The 17486-nt window shown below is 52.0% G+C and overlaps 4 protein-coding genes across 4 annotated transcripts; 2 read left to right on the forward strand and 2 right to left on the reverse strand.

The window, feature by feature from the left end:
* Positions 1–355: 355 nt before the first annotated feature.
* On the forward strand, positions 356–1462 carry LOC100908230 (serine/threonine-protein kinase D6PKL2-like). The gene has a single exon (XM_003744739.1). It carries the CDS (start codon positions 356–358, stop codon positions 1460–1462), a length of 1107 nt encoding a protein of 368 aa, XP_003744787.1.
* Positions 1463–1754: 292 nt separating this feature from the next.
* LOC100908371 (cAMP-dependent protein kinase catalytic subunit alpha-like) lies at positions 1755–2897 on the forward strand. The gene has a single exon (XM_003744740.1). The coding sequence runs from the start codon at positions 1755–1757 to the stop codon at positions 2895–2897; it is 1143 nt and encodes a 380-aa protein (XP_003744788.1).
* A 1729-nt stretch (positions 2898–4626) lies between these two features.
* On the reverse strand, positions 4627–7534 carry LOC100900986 (mitochondrial folate transporter/carrier). Its single transcript, XM_003744693.1, has 6 exons — positions 7244–7534; positions 6465–6721; positions 5821–5974; positions 5152–5430; positions 4884–4984; positions 4627–4793 (listed from the first exon to the last, which is right to left on the reverse strand). The coding sequence occupies exons 1-5, from the start codon at positions 7386–7388 to the stop codon at positions 4902–4904; spliced, it is 918 nt and encodes a 305-aa protein (XP_003744741.1). The 5' UTR covers positions 7389–7534; the 3' UTR covers positions 4627–4793; positions 4884–4901.
* Positions 7535–12102: 4568 nt separating this feature from the next.
* LOC100901125 (muscle LIM protein 1) lies at positions 12103–12807 on the reverse strand. Its single transcript, XM_003744694.2, has one exon. The coding sequence runs from the start codon at positions 12732–12734 to the stop codon at positions 12414–12416; it is 321 nt and encodes a 106-aa protein (XP_003744742.1). The 5' UTR covers positions 12735–12807; the 3' UTR covers positions 12103–12413.
* Between the last annotated feature and the right edge of the window lie 4679 nt (positions 12808–17486).

Genomic DNA, 17486 nt, shown 5'->3' on the forward strand with positions numbered 1-17486 from the left:
TGGGCACGCGCCTGCCTGTGCCCGAAGCGATCTATCAGCTTCCTAGTATATGTAGATCATTGGAAAAACCCAAAGGCAGCGATCGCTTCTTCGCTATGATTCCTCGGAGGAGAAAACGTGGGCAGTCCCCCGGAAAGTGCTGTTCGGATACGATGTCCCCGAAACAGTTCATTCACAATTTCATACAACCCCAGTTTAACGGGGACGCCGCGGGTACCGTGGGGTATGGGACGGTAAGTGGCCGATGACAGCAATTCTGGCCGGAAACTGGAACACATCTCACCGCCGAGGGGAAATATCTGGTATATGCATGATGACAATGGTGAATCGAATTTCAACTTGACGGAGGACAACGATGAGCGCTACCGATGCGAAAGAGGTCGCCAGAGGAGCTGGTAAGGAGGACCCCTTCGAGAAATTTCTCGAAGAGAACCAAAAACTCTTCGCGCAGTTCGCAAAAACCAGCTACGAAATCAAGCTCGGTGGAGCTGCTCATGAAGTCAGGAAGGCCATGGAGGCCGATGGGTGCCCAAGAGAGAACTTTGGTAGCTTCACGATCCTCGGCGAAATTGGCGCAGGCTTTTCCGCGGCAAGGTTCAAAGCACTCTTCAAAGACAAGACGCCATATATGCTCAAAGTACTTGACAAAATCCTTCTACAGAAAAACGACACCTTGATATATCTGGCGTTCCAAGAGAAGAGACTCGGTCACGCAGTCGACCATCCTTTCCTCATGAAGGTGATGTGCGCATTCCAAGACCCTAATAATCTATACCTCGTCTCGGAGTTCGCACCGAAAGGCGATCTCGAAACGAATTTCAAGTCGATAGCCAACGCTGCGTCCGAGAAGATCATCAAACTGATAGCGGCTCAACTCATTCTGGCTCTCGAGTACTTGCACGCTTGTCTCTTCTTGCATAACGACTTGAAGATGAGGAACGTGTTTTTCTTCCGGAATGGTTACCTGAAAGTGGGCGAACTGGGATCCGCCAAACAGACCTACGATCCGCAAAGCTTTGGCGTACCTGTGCCGAAGAGCATTACGCTTCAGACTCAGCTGCAGTACGAGGCGGACTGGTGGGATTTCTCGCTTATAGTCCACAGGCTGTTGATGGGTAGACCGCCGAATCTGACTGGTCACGGCAAGTTGAAGGAGTCTTTCTTCGACCCCGAACACCACGCGACGGGCTTTCCGAAATTACAACTCAAAGAGGACGCAAAAGATCTTCTAAATAATCTGTTTCACAAACACGAACACCGACGACTCGGCTTGAAGGGAGGGAGCGCTTCAGCCCTCAAGGAACACGCGTGGTTCAAGGACATTGATTTCGTTGCCTTGTACCACAAAAAGGTTTCGATGATTCATATCCTCCCGTTCCTGAAAGATGTCACAGTCGAACCATCGAATGATGTTCCCCGAAATTCCATACCCGCAAAGCAGGAACTGTTCGAGGGATTTTAATCCGAGGCTCCCCGTCGGCTCTGGCGCTCGTGCGCATGGCGTCGCAAAATCAATAAAGAGTTGAATAGGGTATTCCACCGATCGGGGGAATTTTCGACTGACCCAGGGATTCGGGAAGAATCCGAAATGAATGATAATCAATGAACTTCGTGAGAATCTGTCAAGGATTCGATGTCCCCTAATTCGGATGGTGGAGCCGATTACGTTCGAGGGCTTCGGCCCGAAGCCTTCGGGATATTAGACCCAAATTGAAGACTGGGACCGAGCAAAATTTCGATCCCGCGAAACAACGATGAGGAATACAATTTCTAAGCGGGCAATTCGCAATTTCTTGCGGCACATCGAATCGATAACCGATCAACATCGACGTCGCTTCTATGCAATCTACCTCAGCGATGCGAAATCCCGTCTCGAAGACAGACTCGATGCCGGAAAGTACCGGAGAGAAACTCTCGAAAACTTCGACATCCTGGGCCGTCTGGGTGAAGGCGCTTTCGGAATCGTGCTGCTGGCCCGGTACAAGGCTGACGGAGCGCTCTTCGCAATAAAAGTCTTGGACAAATTCAAAATGGAGGTTCGCGGCTGTCAGAATGAGACGATCAGAGAAAGAAACTTGGCTGCATCGGTCCAGACGAACTTCGTCGTGAGGGCGCTCTACTCGTTCCAGGACCCGCACAACGCGTATATCGTGACGGAATTCGCAGAATACGGCGATCTGAACCTCCAATTCGTGGCGAAAGAAAATGTGCACGTCAGCGAGAAGCTTATCAAACTAATCACAGCCCAAATCGTTCTGGCGATCGAGTATTTGCATGCTTGCAGCATCTTACATCGCGACCTGAAGCCAGCGAACGTCTTGCTATTCAAGGACGGATGTGTGAAAGTTAGCGATCTGGGGTGTTCTAAAAAAATTGAACACTATACTACCACATTCCAAGGGACAATCGAATACTGTGCGCCAGAAGTCATAATAAAGAAACCATACGGCAAGGCGGTCGATTGGTGGTCTCTAGGGGCTATGCTCTTCGACTTGGTGTTTAAGGAGCCTCCTTTCGGGAGAAAGAAAACTGGCGAAGAGAAACGGCACGGGAGGGCGTCCATGATGGAGGAAGTCTGTACCACAACCTTCGAATTTCCGGAGCCGTCGGAGTTCCCAAACATCACCATGAGCGGCGAGTTCAAAAATCTGATCTGTGAACTGCTGGCACCGGATGCCAACGCTCGATTAGGTGGAAAGCGAGGGGGCGCCAAGCATGTCAGAGCGCATTCTTGGTTCAGAGAAATCAATTTTCTGACCCTCTTCTTTGGAGGATACAAAAATTCACTCATTGCTGAGCTACCAGACGGGGTGGCGCTCATGAGAGCTGAACCTCCGGCAGAAGTCCCCAGGAGTGAAGGCTTATGTGAGGATCAAACCCTTTTCGCGGATTTCTGAAAGTTTCGGGCAGCGGTGCGCGATGCGGCTTGTGACGTATACTTTGCTCATTTTGTGGAGATGGAACAGTCGTATGGTCCCCTGTATGCTGGCATTACGGTTCGATCTGAACCGCGCATGAGAGGGTCCTACCGTCAATACAAACCACTATCGGAGATAGATTTCATCTAGATGGTCTCACCAGCCGACGCTGAAGATGAAGTCAAACCTTGCGAGACGAACTCTCACTAAATTCCTTCTGGGGACCGACGCGCGGCTCGTTCACGGCCGCGTATCTGGTCCTCTCCCGCAGCTGTGATGTCTCAATGTGACTCATGTGTCATCAATGCTCCAAACAAGTCGAATAAAAAGACGACGATCGACCTAATTGTACCTTTAACGGACGTCTGACTAGAACTCAGACTACAGAGAATTCCAGAGCGCTCGGGTGCACGGAGCCTTGCTAGAGTTTCTGTAGCCGTATGAAATATTCTCGTGAAGAATCTGGAATCAGTGGAGTCTCGCCACGAGTGAGTTATACAATGGATTGCTTCGCCGAGCCGCCAGGATCGAAAGCACTCACTCTACAAACGAAATTTCCACGACGATGGAGCCTACCGTGGATCTGCCGGTCGAGGCCCAGACAATCCGACTGGTACAGGGCCAGAAGTAATCCGATTCGTACGGCCGAAGGTGTGTCCAACACAAGTCTTCTGGACGCTCCCAAATTGCAGCCCCGATAATTATTCCTGATCGGGGTTTTAACGAACAAGCGAATGCATGCGGCAGACCGCCACCAGACCATGCCGCAAGCGGCGCGACGCGTTCTCTTCGCGCCCCGACGAAGAGGGGAGACGAGGAGCTCCTGCCATCGATCTCTTCCCTCCCTTCTCTGTCGAGAATGATTCATTAGTGTCCTGAAGTTCCCACAGACCCCGAATGTAACGCTTAGACCTTCGTCATCCGAAGGCATTCTCTCGTCAACAGGCATACTTGAGCGCAGGATCACTTGAAATTGATTTATTATCAAAATATATTCAGTCCCTCAGAAAAAACTTGAGTACAACGTTTTCCTTCTTCGTAGTCTAGAGTAAATTTGAACACCCTATTCCTAAGTTTCAAGTTTTCGTCCGAGAGAAATGGCGGTCTCTCTCCCGCAGAACCGTGCTCGTTTCGTAGATCCGAGGTCTCTACTCCAATGAATTGATTCAATCATCAGTGTTCTTTGATGATTGCTCCAACTAGATGCAACTACCATTTCCTAAACCGTGGTTGCTTTCATTTATCTCCGAAGCTATGCTCCTGCAGCAGTTCCATTATCGACGTTGCGATCGTCATAAGTTTCACGAGCGTATATTCAACAATAGATATCCTCGCTAAATAATGATAATGTCCTACTGAGCTGATATGGGAGAAAATTACCTGGAGGAAATGCGACCGTGTCATCTGACGTCGTTTTCGTCACCGAAACTGACAGCATAACAATGAAACTTGTAATTGACACTAAGTGGTTCAAGCCACTGGCTCAACCTACAACGAAATAACAAGGAGTGCCTCGGTACGCCATGGCTTTGGTTTGATTTTGTCCTCAATTGTTCCCCACTCCGACCACCTACAATTGTTCTGACGAAGATGCATACGATACGATGTTCAATAAATACGGTGCTCGTTTCCGCGGAGGTCGCCATGTGGAGCAGCCGAGTCGATGTCTACAGTAACCCATGCCGTTCCCAATGTTCGTTCTAGCCCCGCTTGGCTTCTACACAATGTGATCATACATGAAGACCGCTCCCCCCACTTCAGAGACAACACTCAAATGGTTTGCTAGGGCTAAGAGAGACCCGCGGCCGCCTCCGAAGCCGAAGGTGTCAGAGCGAGATTTCACAACCTCTCGAGGAACAGTCTCTTCTTCTGCACCTGGAAACGAGGAAGCGCCGGCTCAAGATCCTTCGCTCCGGCCGGGATGGTGCTCATCTTCATGTCGGATAGAGGGGACTTCATACTCACCGATTTCACTCCGTTCGTCTAGTCGGAAGGGGCAAGCTCTTCATAAATCAAGAACACGATGCATATATTCGGCGTTACGTGGAGTGAGTACGCGGTCATGCCTGGAAGGAAGATTGAACACTCCCAATGAGTGAATAGTATGGTGACCGGATGATTTTTCGTGGATGAAAGGGGAGGAGTGGGCGGATACCGCGGCGCCGCGACGTTCTCTTTTCTCTCGGGAAAAGGAAGCTATCGATTGATCCAGTCTTATATTCAGATCGCTCACCTTTATAGAAGCCTCGGATGCCTTCGCCCTTCCAAGTCTTCTTGATGACTTCCTTCAACTTGCTGTATTGCTGGTGCTGATCTTGCAGCCTAGCGCGCACGAGTTGAAACGGGTAGGTTGCAGAGGCGGCGATGAGTTTCGATACGGCTGCGAAACCCAGATATTCCCAATGCGACAACTTCTTGTTACCCGTCCGCACATAATACCAGTCTTTCATTTCTTCATAGATCATGAACTGCAGTGCGCCGTGCGACACGTTGAACAACGAGGGAACGAGACCTGCGAAATCGAGGCAGACTGAGTGAGTTCACGACCTCAGCTCACGACCCCACGAGGAGCCGAACCAGCGTCATCGTCGGTCTCGGTCGAGACGAATCCTCCCATGAAGTTTCTAATGGCTGCGTAAAATGAGCCCGTCGGGAAAAAGAACACGGCGAAGCTCGTTGAAGATGCGCCTCACGATGAGAGCGGAGTTCTTTGTGACCACAGCCCGTGTGTGTGGGTCGCAGACTCGAGACAGACGGGCAATTGATTTTTGGAAGCAGAAACTGAGAACACCGCTGCATTCTGCTCGAGTCACCCTTTCGGTGGTTCCGTCTCCGCATATTGACCCAAGCAGCGGGCATCTCACTCGTCATCGTCTGATCACGATAGCTCCCAATCACTCACCCTTGTAGAGGCCGCCGACACCCTCGTATTTGTAGACCTTACGGAAAGCCTCAATTATGCCCGTGTATCTGCGATAGGTTGGTATATTCATGTAATGGTCGGCGTATTGGAGACACATCCTCGTTTTGACCATCATGATCGGGTTTGTGAGAACCTGCGGGATAAGAAAGATTTTGAGAGCGAGCTCATTCAGATTTCTGCATCCCAAACCAACCGCTCCCTCGAGCGAGTCCGGTGGGGATCGCACGCGCGTCCCCTCTCCGGATCAATCATTGCCGCTTACAGCTGCCGCCGGCGTAATCGTCTCGATTTCAATTGCATACATACAGGAGAACAATCACTGTTCTCGGTTGCAAGCTTACACGGAACTCAATCAGAATGGACTATCGGGCAGAGCTATGAGAGCCGGCATTCAGCGTCTGGCGACAGAACAGCACCCCGTTTGTCAAAATGATTCCATTGACCTCGGCAGCTGCGCGACTGGTTGACAATTATTCAAGGGAGACGATCGCGACAGATTCAATCTTCACCTCGCGTCGCTAACTGAATACGTTAACGTTTGCAGCTCTCAGTGGTCGCTCGGTTCGGCCGTGCCATAAATTAGCTCTTCACGCTCCTAAAATATGCCTAAGCAAGAGACCTACCATGGTTATTGAACCTGCTTGAGCTGCCGCTAACATATGGTTCCAGGGTCCTAGGGTGATTTGATTGTTCCCGTCGAGCATCCAGTTTTTGATGGAGTTGTAGAAATAGAAGTAGAAACCCCACGATGCTCCGGCGCTTATGCAGCTGGCGGTCACTCCACGGTACATGCCTCGGATACCTTCTTCCTTATAAATGGTTTTGATGGCGTTCTTGATGCCATGGTAGTACGGACGAGACTTGAGCCGGCCATCGTTGACTGAAAAGCAAGGAGACCATCAGACGGGATGCTACTTTTCTTTAGACTTTCCATTCGGAAGTTACAGCTTGATTCGACCCACAGCGGGTGCCAGACCTGTAGATAGGTCTGCGTCGGGGATGCCCGAGGAAAAATACCCGAAGGTTCAGCAAGAAAACTCTGCGCCATGCAACCCAAGGATCAAAACATCTAGAGAGGCGAGCACATGTGGTCGCCTAAGAAAACTCGTCGGAATTGAATTTGGCTCCCTGGCGGACTCCGGTTGCCTGACAGTGAGAAATGCGCTCGCTCGAAGTTTGCGAAAGCAGATCGAGTGACCGTAGACGTCAAGTGGTCTAGTCCACGGGCGTCCGCCCGGGTTATCAGTAGAACGAGCGTTCTATCGGAAGCACCGTTTTGACTTGTAGCAGCGGAGGGTTCCGCAAGAAACTTTCCTTTAAGTCATCGTCAATGTCATTCGCTCAGAGTGGAGTGCGTGCTGGCGAACGGCCACTCGAATAGTCAAATGCTCAAAAAACTCACCCGACAATCGGATTTTCAGAAGATCGAGAGGATGCAGCACCAATGTCGAAGTCACTCCTCCTGTGATCCCCGCGACTAGGTGATTATACTGCACCGGTATCAGCAGGTTTCTGAGAGCTTGCCATTCTCGCTGGTTGGAGCTCATGGTGCTCAGAGCCTGAGTCCACTGTGACGTGCGACACGGAACCTCAACGAAGAAAACTCATCTGGATTCACTCGAGAAATACACAAACAGAACAGGCCTCTCTTGGGTCTGCGCCATCTTCGAGAGACACTACTGGTAGAAGCAGCAGCCACGGCAGCCAACAGCTACGAGAGTCAACAAGAGGCCGCATAGAAGCTTCAGTTGCTTCATAGAAGCCTGTCGGGTCTATCGATCGAGGGGCTACGTCGAGAGAGTCAGGAACTCGCTCGCCGCTCTCTCCTCGTCGGGACCCAGGATTTAGTTCCGTTCGCGCCGGATCCCCCGCGAATGAGAATCGCTAATTTCATTTCGTGGTCCATCGACTCTCATCGAGATGGAAATGATGGCATCGAACGGATTCCCCGAGTCCGCTACGGAGCCATGAAGACCTTCCGAAGTACAATTCTTCAGGATCCCCGGAGAAAGCTATCGCTCGGAATTGAGATGGAAGGACTCCAGGCGCCGGATATCTCCACCGGCATCCGGAAATCAGCGTTTTTTCTGGACATCTCTCACGATTTCATGAGCGTATCTGCTCTGTGGAGACGCCCATTGAGTTCACGGAGTTTTTGAGCGCTTTATCCTCAAAAGCGCATTGCCAAGGTGTCGGATATATCCCCTGAGGGTCTCCGAAGGACCCCGACATCCCGATCGATAGCTTCTAATTCGGCCTAGACCCCAGGACGGGCGGTCACGCGGGTAGTTGTCAGTCGCTCGATGATTCTCGGGGGAGTCCGCAGAGTCTATAAGCATCGTTTCCGCGCTCAAGTCTCAGAAAGAATCAGCTCGAATCAGGGGCGACCCCGCGAAATTCACGTGTTCGATGAAGAATTTGGAATTCGGTGCTCGTGCTCCCTGCTATGCTCTGGATTCTTTGCTCCTTCGGGAATCACCGATCGACCGTCGGTTTGGAACATGATTCCCGCCCGACACTGGAAGAAAACAGAGTCCTCGAGTTCTCTCCTGCGCGATACGGGCTCAGCCGGGAATATTCTGATCTCGAACGACGCAGCTTCGGACGACGCCTTTGAAAGCTATGTCCATGGACGGCGAAGGTTTTGGTCGTCGGACCGATCTTGCGTGAGACTCAGCGGGTGCTCGCATTGCCGATCCGTTCTGCTCGAGAATCCGATACAACCTAATTCTCTGATGCGGGCGCTCCCCTCTGGCCCCGGTTAGGATTCTGCGAGAGCGATAACATCCAAGAGAAGCTTTCGGATCCACGAGTCGCCTCGGAATCTGAGACATCCCGATATCGTCAACTGTCTTCTGCTTAGATCCGTAGCACCGTCGGACAGCTTCCTTGAACTCCATGGACGTTGCTTGCATTGGGAAGGAGTACTAGAGTTTTGATGTTTTTTATGTTTGGTAAGCCCTTCTATCGGAGAGTTCGCAGAGTCAGTGTATCTCGCTTTCATCTGTGGGCAGCTCGTGACTTGAAGATTCCGGGCAGGCGACGAATAATCCTTTCGCCGAGCGGACGACAATTTACTCACAGCAAGCATCAGATCCCATATCTTCCTGTGCTTAGGCTGGGTCAACCAGTCTGACATTCTCAGCGCGGCTCTTACTAGAGAGCCATGCCTGGAACAGTTGTATGTGAAATAGAGAACCGGCGATTCGCTCCGCAGCGGCAGTCGGTGAACGGACGCAGATCCTAGAACGATAGCCAGGTGAGCATGGCCGACGATGGGGAAGACCTTCTCGTGGCTGAGGTCTAGAGAGGGCAGCGTCGCAAAACTGGGGGACATCCCCAACCAGGAGCGTTCTCTTGCCACTCTTCGAGAATAATTCTGATAATTCCAATGAGCGCGGATTATTCCGTGACGATGAGCGAGCTCGAGGGGTCAAAAAACTGGGGTTGGGTGGCAGTATAGGAAGCCTCGCTTTGAGATGATGAGGTGTTCCGAGCCTGGGGCCATGATACGATCCGACATTCGGTGATTCCGTCAAATGGAGGGCATGATGCCCCTCAATCGTTCAGGAACTCTGGATGGGTGCCTGTCAAATAGTAGGAACCTTCTATTAGAGCATGCCCTTCTGAATAGGGGGATCCTTAGACCGGGGCTGATATCGGGAGCCCAAGCTGAATTGTGCTTCCTTGACGAGGTTGTGGTCTCATCACATCGTTCATTTTACTTGATCAAACGGGTTCGAGTGAATATGTGTTCTTTCGACTCCATGTCCGCTTCGGAATTGAGATTGGAGGATGCTCCCGGATCGAGGGCTCTTAGGGTGCCCGTCCCAGAACTCCTCCCCAAGGGTGCCCGTCGAGAAGAACATGCATTTGAGCATGATCATGCCCTTCGAAGGTACGATGGTAGCTTCGGGCTTCCATGGAAGGGCACAATTGCGCCGCACCAGAGAGGCAATCTCCCCTCTCTTCGTGAGAGGATGCTGTCGAGATGTGTTGTTCCATCAATTCGACGCCCCAAGCGTCACATGTCGGCTACAACGCAAGAATAGAATTCATCGTGAAGATATGGGAGGGAGCTCACCACCCGCTGGTATTTTCGCGGGCGTACAGCGCTATCCTCTCACCATGCTAAGGAGCCCGATGTCCGGACTCCGCCCATCTTTCCCCAGGCAGTCCCATCATTCCCACCGAGGAACTTCCCCTTGAGCATTTGGCGGCGCATTGATTGGGGAGCGCCCCACAGGCGAGGTCAACGGAATATTCGCAGAGCATCATCGCGCCAGCTGATCTCGACACCGGGACCGAATAGTCACTCAATCTCGACCACCTGTAAACAGTTCTCCCCGATGTTTCCATGGGGACGGACTGATTTCTACGTAGCGGCTGCATGAGTCCCTAGTTGGTCACCAGGCTCCTGCACTACCCATGGCTCTGATGCTTCCTTGTGGTCGCCCAACGATTCTCGTCTATCCAGAAATGCATCGATCCGCGTTCCCCATTGACTCAGTCGGTGTTCCCCGAGACCCCGGGGAGACGTATTCGCGGAAGGACCAACGGAGCCATTGCTCTAGTGATCTGGATTCCACATTGAAGCTTCTCCGAAGAATTACAAACTGTATTGTATTCAACCTAATTTCCAGCCGAGTGGATGCTGATACTGATCTTTTCAGCCTGCATGCTCTCCGCTGGATCCCCCAGCCATGCTTCGATTACATACGGACCTCGAGTGATTTCCCGTCGCTAGACTTGCAGTCCGTCATGAGGAAGCTCGCATGGGGTCTGACGGTAATAACAAGATCACTTGTCTCTGCCCGAGAAGCTCAGCGAGATGCGTCGCCCTCCCATGCTAAGCCCGACAAGCGGTCACCATTGCCAGAGCTCGAGCGGCGGTTGCAGAAAAATTCTCTCAAACTCGGTCGGAACCCCGAGCCTAGTCTCAAAACTTGAGGCGAGATCCGGAGCCGAAATTCGGCTCAAGACATTCTATGCTCGCGATGCTCATTGGAGGGGGTGCCCATGGGAGGAAATCTACTCCGATGTATCTGCAGAGGACAGCATCCCTGGCTGAGTGAGCTCATCGCAGAATTTCATTATCATGACCTAGACGCTTTGCAACAACGTCGTCGCTAGTGTCCCCTCGGACCAATCTTCCAGGGTCCAGGCTCTCGGAAAGCGGGTCCCGCTTGTAAGTGGCTGGACGACGTGCTGTAGATGAGAGCACGGTGACTCGAGGGAGGTACTGCTTGATTCTACATCGGAGGAGAGAAGAGGATCGGTGGGAATGCTCATCTGAGTGGAATTGAAAATTGAAAGGTTTCATTCATTTTTCCCCACTGCGGAAAACCGTCACTCTCGTCAGCCGTTCGCGAAAAAGGAAGAAATACTATTTGAACTGTGAATTGCTCCTTCTAGGTAGACTCCTAATGAGAAAAATTGCTCCGGATGGAAGTCGCTGTGACATGCGCGAGGCATATCGCTGCGGATAGAACTCGAACGTCGCAATCCCCTCCTTCAGTCGGATACCAGCTCTGGATCAGACGGCAGAATTTCACGTCGCCGCCGGGTAATCCAATCCTCTCACCTAAAAAGCGCTTGCACCGAAATTACGATATATCTACAATCGTTAGGAAGATCTCGAAACAAAAATGTAGGTCTTGGAAAGGAAGCTTTGAAAGAAGACGGATCTGAAACAGCGGGTCGCTTCCCCGCCCGCATCTTGGCAAACGCTCAAGCCTCGCCTGACTAGGAGGTCATCTGGCAAGATTCAGAACTAGGTGGGTCCGTCCTCTTGAGACACTAAAAACTAAGCGATGACTTTCAAAGCGATGGAGTGCTTCGTTTGCTAGTGTTTTTGTTTTGCTTCTCTATTTCTCAGCTCGAAGCCCGCTCACCAGCCTTTCGGATATGGTTACCCGGAACCGCAACTCGGTCGAAAATCCATCGCTCCCTCTCCCGGGAACACCGTTTTCTCACACCTCGAGGAATTCCATGGAAAACGAATCTAAACACCAGTCGCAGAGTTAAAGGACAAACATTCTCCCGGGACTGCTAGTCTCCCGCCTTCCTTTCGGCGCGGCGGTCGTCTCGAGGCTCCCAGAAGACGCCAGAAGAACCACTGAGTCAGAGCGTATGGGCGTTGTTCTCCCGAGAACGGAACCTCCGATGGATCATCCATTTGCGACGGGAGCCGGAATTCACGTTTTCTCCCCGAAGCCGGCTCACGTCAGCGGAACCGCGGTCGAGGAAAAACGCAGTCCCTTGGATACGAAATCACGTTTATTGGTATCCGACAACTTGTTGCAGGACGAACAGATGGCAATGATTTGGCTGTTTCGCGTCCACTCTCTGTCCCTGTCGAGCGGACGAAGGGCAAAGTAAGGTCGCCGATAGCGCCAAGATGGGAAGACTCTCGTGATGATGATGTTTTGAAGATGATGTATACGACTCTGCTTTCTTACCGCTCTTCCATACACCCGCCCGCCCGCACGCCCGCTAGCTAGCTCGCTCTACTCGGAAGCTTGAGTGCCAGCGACCGTGCCGGCCTGCGTGCGCGTTAGTGCGTACGACATTTAGTTGTAGGTGCCATCCAAGGGCTTGTTGGACATTGCGGTATCCTTGTTGCCCAGATGTTCGCCCTTGTCCATGGACAGGCAGCCGGCTCCGCCACCGAATCCGTAGCCTTTGGGTCCGTATTTCCTGCCGTAGCACTGCTTGCAGAAAATGTCTCCTCCGTGCTCACCGACGTTGGTCGAGTCGAGTTTCTTGTTGCAGAGTCCGCACTTGAAGCAGGACTTGTGGAACTTGTTTCCGGCGGCGAGCATCTCCTCGGCGGCGTACACCGACTTTCCGCATTTGGGGCACTTGGCCTGATCTTGGGGCACGAAAGGCATCTCGGATTTTCTTCGTCAACAGGAGTGTGGGCTCGCCTAAAGAGAAGACAACGGACACTAGTGCTTCAATCTTTGCTACAGCCAAAGAACGCTATCGAGAAGCCGGAAAGGATGGAGGAGGAGGAGGAGGAGGACCACGACAGCGAGCACGACGAGAGTTTGCTCATTCTAGACCGCGGTTCTGGCCAAACTTAGAAGATGGCCCACCAGACGCCTTCTTCCCGCTCTTACCACCGGCGCTGCTGTGGCCGTCAATGGTGAGGCTGCCACTCCTGGTTGTCGGTAGTGGTGCTAGATAGCTAGCTACCTAGCGGGCCGGCCGGCCAGTCAGTCACTCGGACGACCAGGCGCTAGGCAGGCTGGTAGTCTTCCAGGCAGGCGAGCGAGTCAGGCTTCGAGAGCTGCCGCAGAACCCGTGGCGGCATCGGCACCCGCCACCACCGCCGCCGCCGCGCAGCGGCACCACCACCGGCGGCCTGATATAGGACGGCCGCTAGCCTTTAAGAGTTCTCTCGAGCATTTTACCGCCTCCTACACTGAGCCTGCCACCCCGCTTGCAATGAAGCCTATTGACAAACAGATGGTCGACCCCACGGACTTATCGGACGGCTCGTGGACTTTTGGAACGTAGCTCGCCATGCTCACGTTCGAACATTCGAACATTCATGTCGTATCCATGCGGTCGCGCCGGAACGACGAGAGTAAACGCCGAGAAGCATTCCGCGGCTCGAACTCCGCATGGAAACGCGTGCTGCGCTGATGAATCGAGTGAGAAAATATCGAGGAGCGACATATAATTTTTGTCACCCTCTGCTTCGCTGGGTCGACTGAGAAACGGTCGAAATCGCTTGACAGCAGCTCACGTATTTAGAGCTCGCGTTCTTGACACGGAGAGAGAACCACCGATGCTTCTCTACGCCTCGAAAATTGTGGGTCGCGGTCGACTAGCAGTGTTGTAAGCGTATTCCATTCACTCCGTTATAAAAACTTCAAGTCGTCACGGCCGCTGATCGAACGTAGGTATACAGGATGTCTTGAGGTGTCATGTTAAGTTTGGTAAGGTTTTCCCTGTATGTAGGTTAGTCGAGCGCAGGTCAGTTTCTGTGGTTCTCGTCTGGGAAAGACCATGTAATCCGTCTTCGTGGTCTTAAACATTGTACATATAACTCAAATATCGAGGCATCAGTCCCTCGCTCGAACCGCCGCCTGCTATCCATCAATGCTCCTTTTGAAGCAGTGGGCGACCGAGGGAGAAAGTTCGCCTTGGCATCGAATTTCATTCACGGGATAATTCATCATTCTGGAGGAGAGTTCTGGGATTTTTGATCTCTTTTCCTCTCAGAAGTTTCGGACTCTCGCCCATGGCGACGATTTGAAAAACTCTCGCTACCCGGGTCTCCCTCCTCACGCTCCTCGGTCTGATTCTGAGGATTTTTTCATTTTTCGATCATTCCCTAGAAAATATCGAGCTGAGAGCTCCCTGACCGCTCCCCGCATTCGCATGTCGTATGTCTTGCGTTATTCTCACCACCCCTCGGGTTTCCTACCGGAGAGGGGTTACCAAGATACCTCCCTCTCTCACAACGAGGGTAGCTTGACTTGCTGGTTGGAATTCGATTGCCCAGCATACTTCCGTTATCGACTGGCTCTACACTAGCTAGATACAAAGGTAGCTGCCCTACAATTATCGGCTTTAGACCTCCCATGAGCGGGTTATCATCCGAATGATCATCTGATGAGGTGGGCTGGCTAAGTCAGTGGTCTGCCATGAGTCATGAGGAGACGAGCATCCATCCGCATCGCTGAGTAGGACCGAGAAATGCTCTCTGCCTGATCAAGAATGTGTAATCGGAGGAACATCAGATGATCACGAGGAGAAATTCGGGAATGGGTTCGTTCTACAGAATTCGGCAAAGCACGAGGCGGCGGGCCAGGACGGAGGGATGGCGCCCCATGCTGCCTTCCAGAGGGTGCAAAAAAGTCACCTGACGCACGAGCAAGCGGACCGACCGACTCATGAGAACGCGAAACCTTGGTGCCGAGGTTGCATTGCTTTCAACTTTCAAACTCCGATGGAGGGGCGGAGTTTGATTCCCATAGTCGGATCGGCCTCGAAGTGGTTAACAATGTGTGATGATTCATCCGTTGGACCTCGAAGTCAGTCCCCCAAAACACCCAGATTCCTTCAGGGAAGCGTCGAGCAACGTCGGCGTCATGAGGAGAGGGAAATCGAACTTCAAAAGCCTTCCTCGTAAAAGCACCCGCGAGAATACCGCCTGAGTAAGCGGCCCTCGAGGATGCAAGACCGGGTGACAAAGTCACTGTTTCTTCGCTTGTCATTTGGGCTATATTGAGATAGTTGATTCGAGCTTATTGAGCTAGCTCCTTACCGTGAAGATTTTTGGCAGCGAGGTATATGAGCCCCAAACCCCCGAGACGCGTGATATCCGATTTCTTTCCGTGACGTCATCAGGGCGGTCGAAATTCTTTCTGCTCGGCGGGCGGAAAATCTTATCCTCTATTTGTCTGGCTCCGATTATTCTGGACGAGTCACCTCTCCTTCAACTCCACAGTACTTTCGCTGAAGATTCCGATAGGAATTCACTCACGCACAGGTTTTCTATAAAATCCTCTCCAGCTTCGAGCTCCCGCAATATCTCGGGACACAGTTCCGCGCACTTCACCTCTCGCTTTTGGGCCACTTCACTCCCTGGGCTCTCAGGATGACTGCAGACGCCATGCGGAATCGCTCCGACGCCGCAGAATCTGTGCCCTCTCTTCATCTTGGATGCTGGACAGACACAAAAACGATACCCGATGGATTGGGGCCTATCCATCAACTCCTTTTTTGCCGTGCGCCACTCGCCCGATCAAGGAGACTTGAGTCCTACTGAGCTTACTGAGTGTCAAGAGAAGCTGGTAGATGGGAGACGAACCGAAAATGGCTTCGGAAAGAGGAGGAGAAAACAGAAGCTCGGGACGGGAAAGGTTCACAATTGGGAGACGAAGCCGAATACCAGGGTCGCAGCCTGTTGCTTCTGCTAGAGCTAACGGTTGAAGAGAGCGCTGTTGCAATTTGTGTCAGCAGCAAGCGAACAGCTTCGTTTTGCGTATGGGCGCGTTGCGGATGATATCCTCTAAGTCTCCTCGCTAATAATTACATATGAAAATGAATTCCACTCTATTGTCGGAGCCAGTTCGACTGCGACTGGCGAGTGGGTCCGTAGGGAGACCCTCGCCTCTTCGAAATTTCCGTCGGGAGACTTCGGAAGCTTGGAGGCAGATGAAATGAGTCCACAAAATTTTAAATGTTCTGCGGATGCTTCAATCCCGGACATATTCCAGCCACCGCCCCTCCCCCACCCGGCCGTGTGGACGATATATTCGTATCAAGTACAATGCATGGAGACTCGCGGGAGGGCAGTTGATTCCTCACGATTCGGAGTTAAGACCCTGCCCTTCTGAGCTTTCCTATGATTCACAGGGATTCCGGAGATTCGGAAAGACTCGATTTCCTTCAGGCATCGATTGTCTACGACATTCTTTCCTCAGCCTGTGTCTGACAAAGCGGAAAATCCACTCGCTGTTTCTATCCGACGTGATCTTCACCCGATCTTCGAGAACCTTTATGAGGTCACTCGTTGGAGACGACTAAAGTAAAGCCGATAAACACCTGACTCATAGTAGGCGTGGCTACGAGCTTCACGGAGAGCGAAACATCTTGCTTCAGATAGCGAGTGGTTCTGCGAGAGCACCCTTGGTCCGGAATGACTCACTCGAGCTCTTGTGGGAAGGAGTTCTGATTTCGATCGCTAATTTTCGAGCAGAAATCGACCGGATGCCGCGAATTTTGTTTAAGCTAGCTCTCACCGTTTCAATATATCCGGGAACCGGAACAGTTTGGAGGAGAGGGAGATCGCCGAAGCAAAGAGAACCAAAACCTCTTGAGGCGTTGCACTCTCCACACGACCAGTCTGTGTTCCGGCGCGTCATCTCGACGGTGTCGAACTTCGATCGTCGAGTCTTCCGTTTGAGATCCGGATTCGGAGTCTCCTCCCAGCGACCGATGCTGGCCGTTTTCCCGATATTCACCGCGGACTTATTGCCGGTCCGTTCCACGCGGCTATTTCAAGGGTAGGGCAATCAAAATCCCGCGCCGTTCTGGTGGAGGAGCCGATTCTCGGTCACCGACGGGCTCGAGGGTCCCTCAGAAATCGAATTCTCAACCCCGATCGACTCCATATCGAGCAGGACCTTGAGCAGAAGATCTCTCGGTGTCCTACCTCAGGAGTCCTTCGGGCTCACCTTCCCACCGAAGTCCATCACCGTGAGGAATCGGCTGGTCTACTCGGGCAAAACGAAAATTTCTGCTTTCAACGCCGATAATTCTGAGGAGATTACGTCTTCAGCTCAGGTTCTGCTAGGGACACCACGGTGCGGTGTCCCCGCATGGCGAAGCTTTCCTTTCGAAAGGAATGTCCTCTCGACGCCGAATATTTTCGAGAGCCTGAGTACTAGGTTGGATTCGCGAGCGACTCATAACACTTTTCAGTAATTGTGCAGTCGCTGACGCGAAAATATCGACCCCGAAGATGGTCTGCGTTCCGTTCTGCCTCGTATTCATCTCCGCTTACCCTCAGTGACCGGATTTTGAAAAGGAATGAGGGAGAGATACCGAACAGAATCAGAAAACTCGTAGATGTTCTGTGTTGGAGCTCATAGGAAAGAGAGATTCTACTTTCAGCTTCTCTT

The sequence above is a fragment of the Galendromus occidentalis genome, unplaced genomic scaffold (assembly GCF_000255335.2).
Source record: "Galendromus occidentalis unplaced genomic scaffold, Mocc_1.1 scf7180000077474, whole genome shotgun sequence".
In the NCBI taxonomy this organism is placed as follows: domain Eukaryota; kingdom Metazoa; phylum Arthropoda; class Arachnida; order Mesostigmata; family Phytoseiidae; genus Galendromus; species Galendromus occidentalis.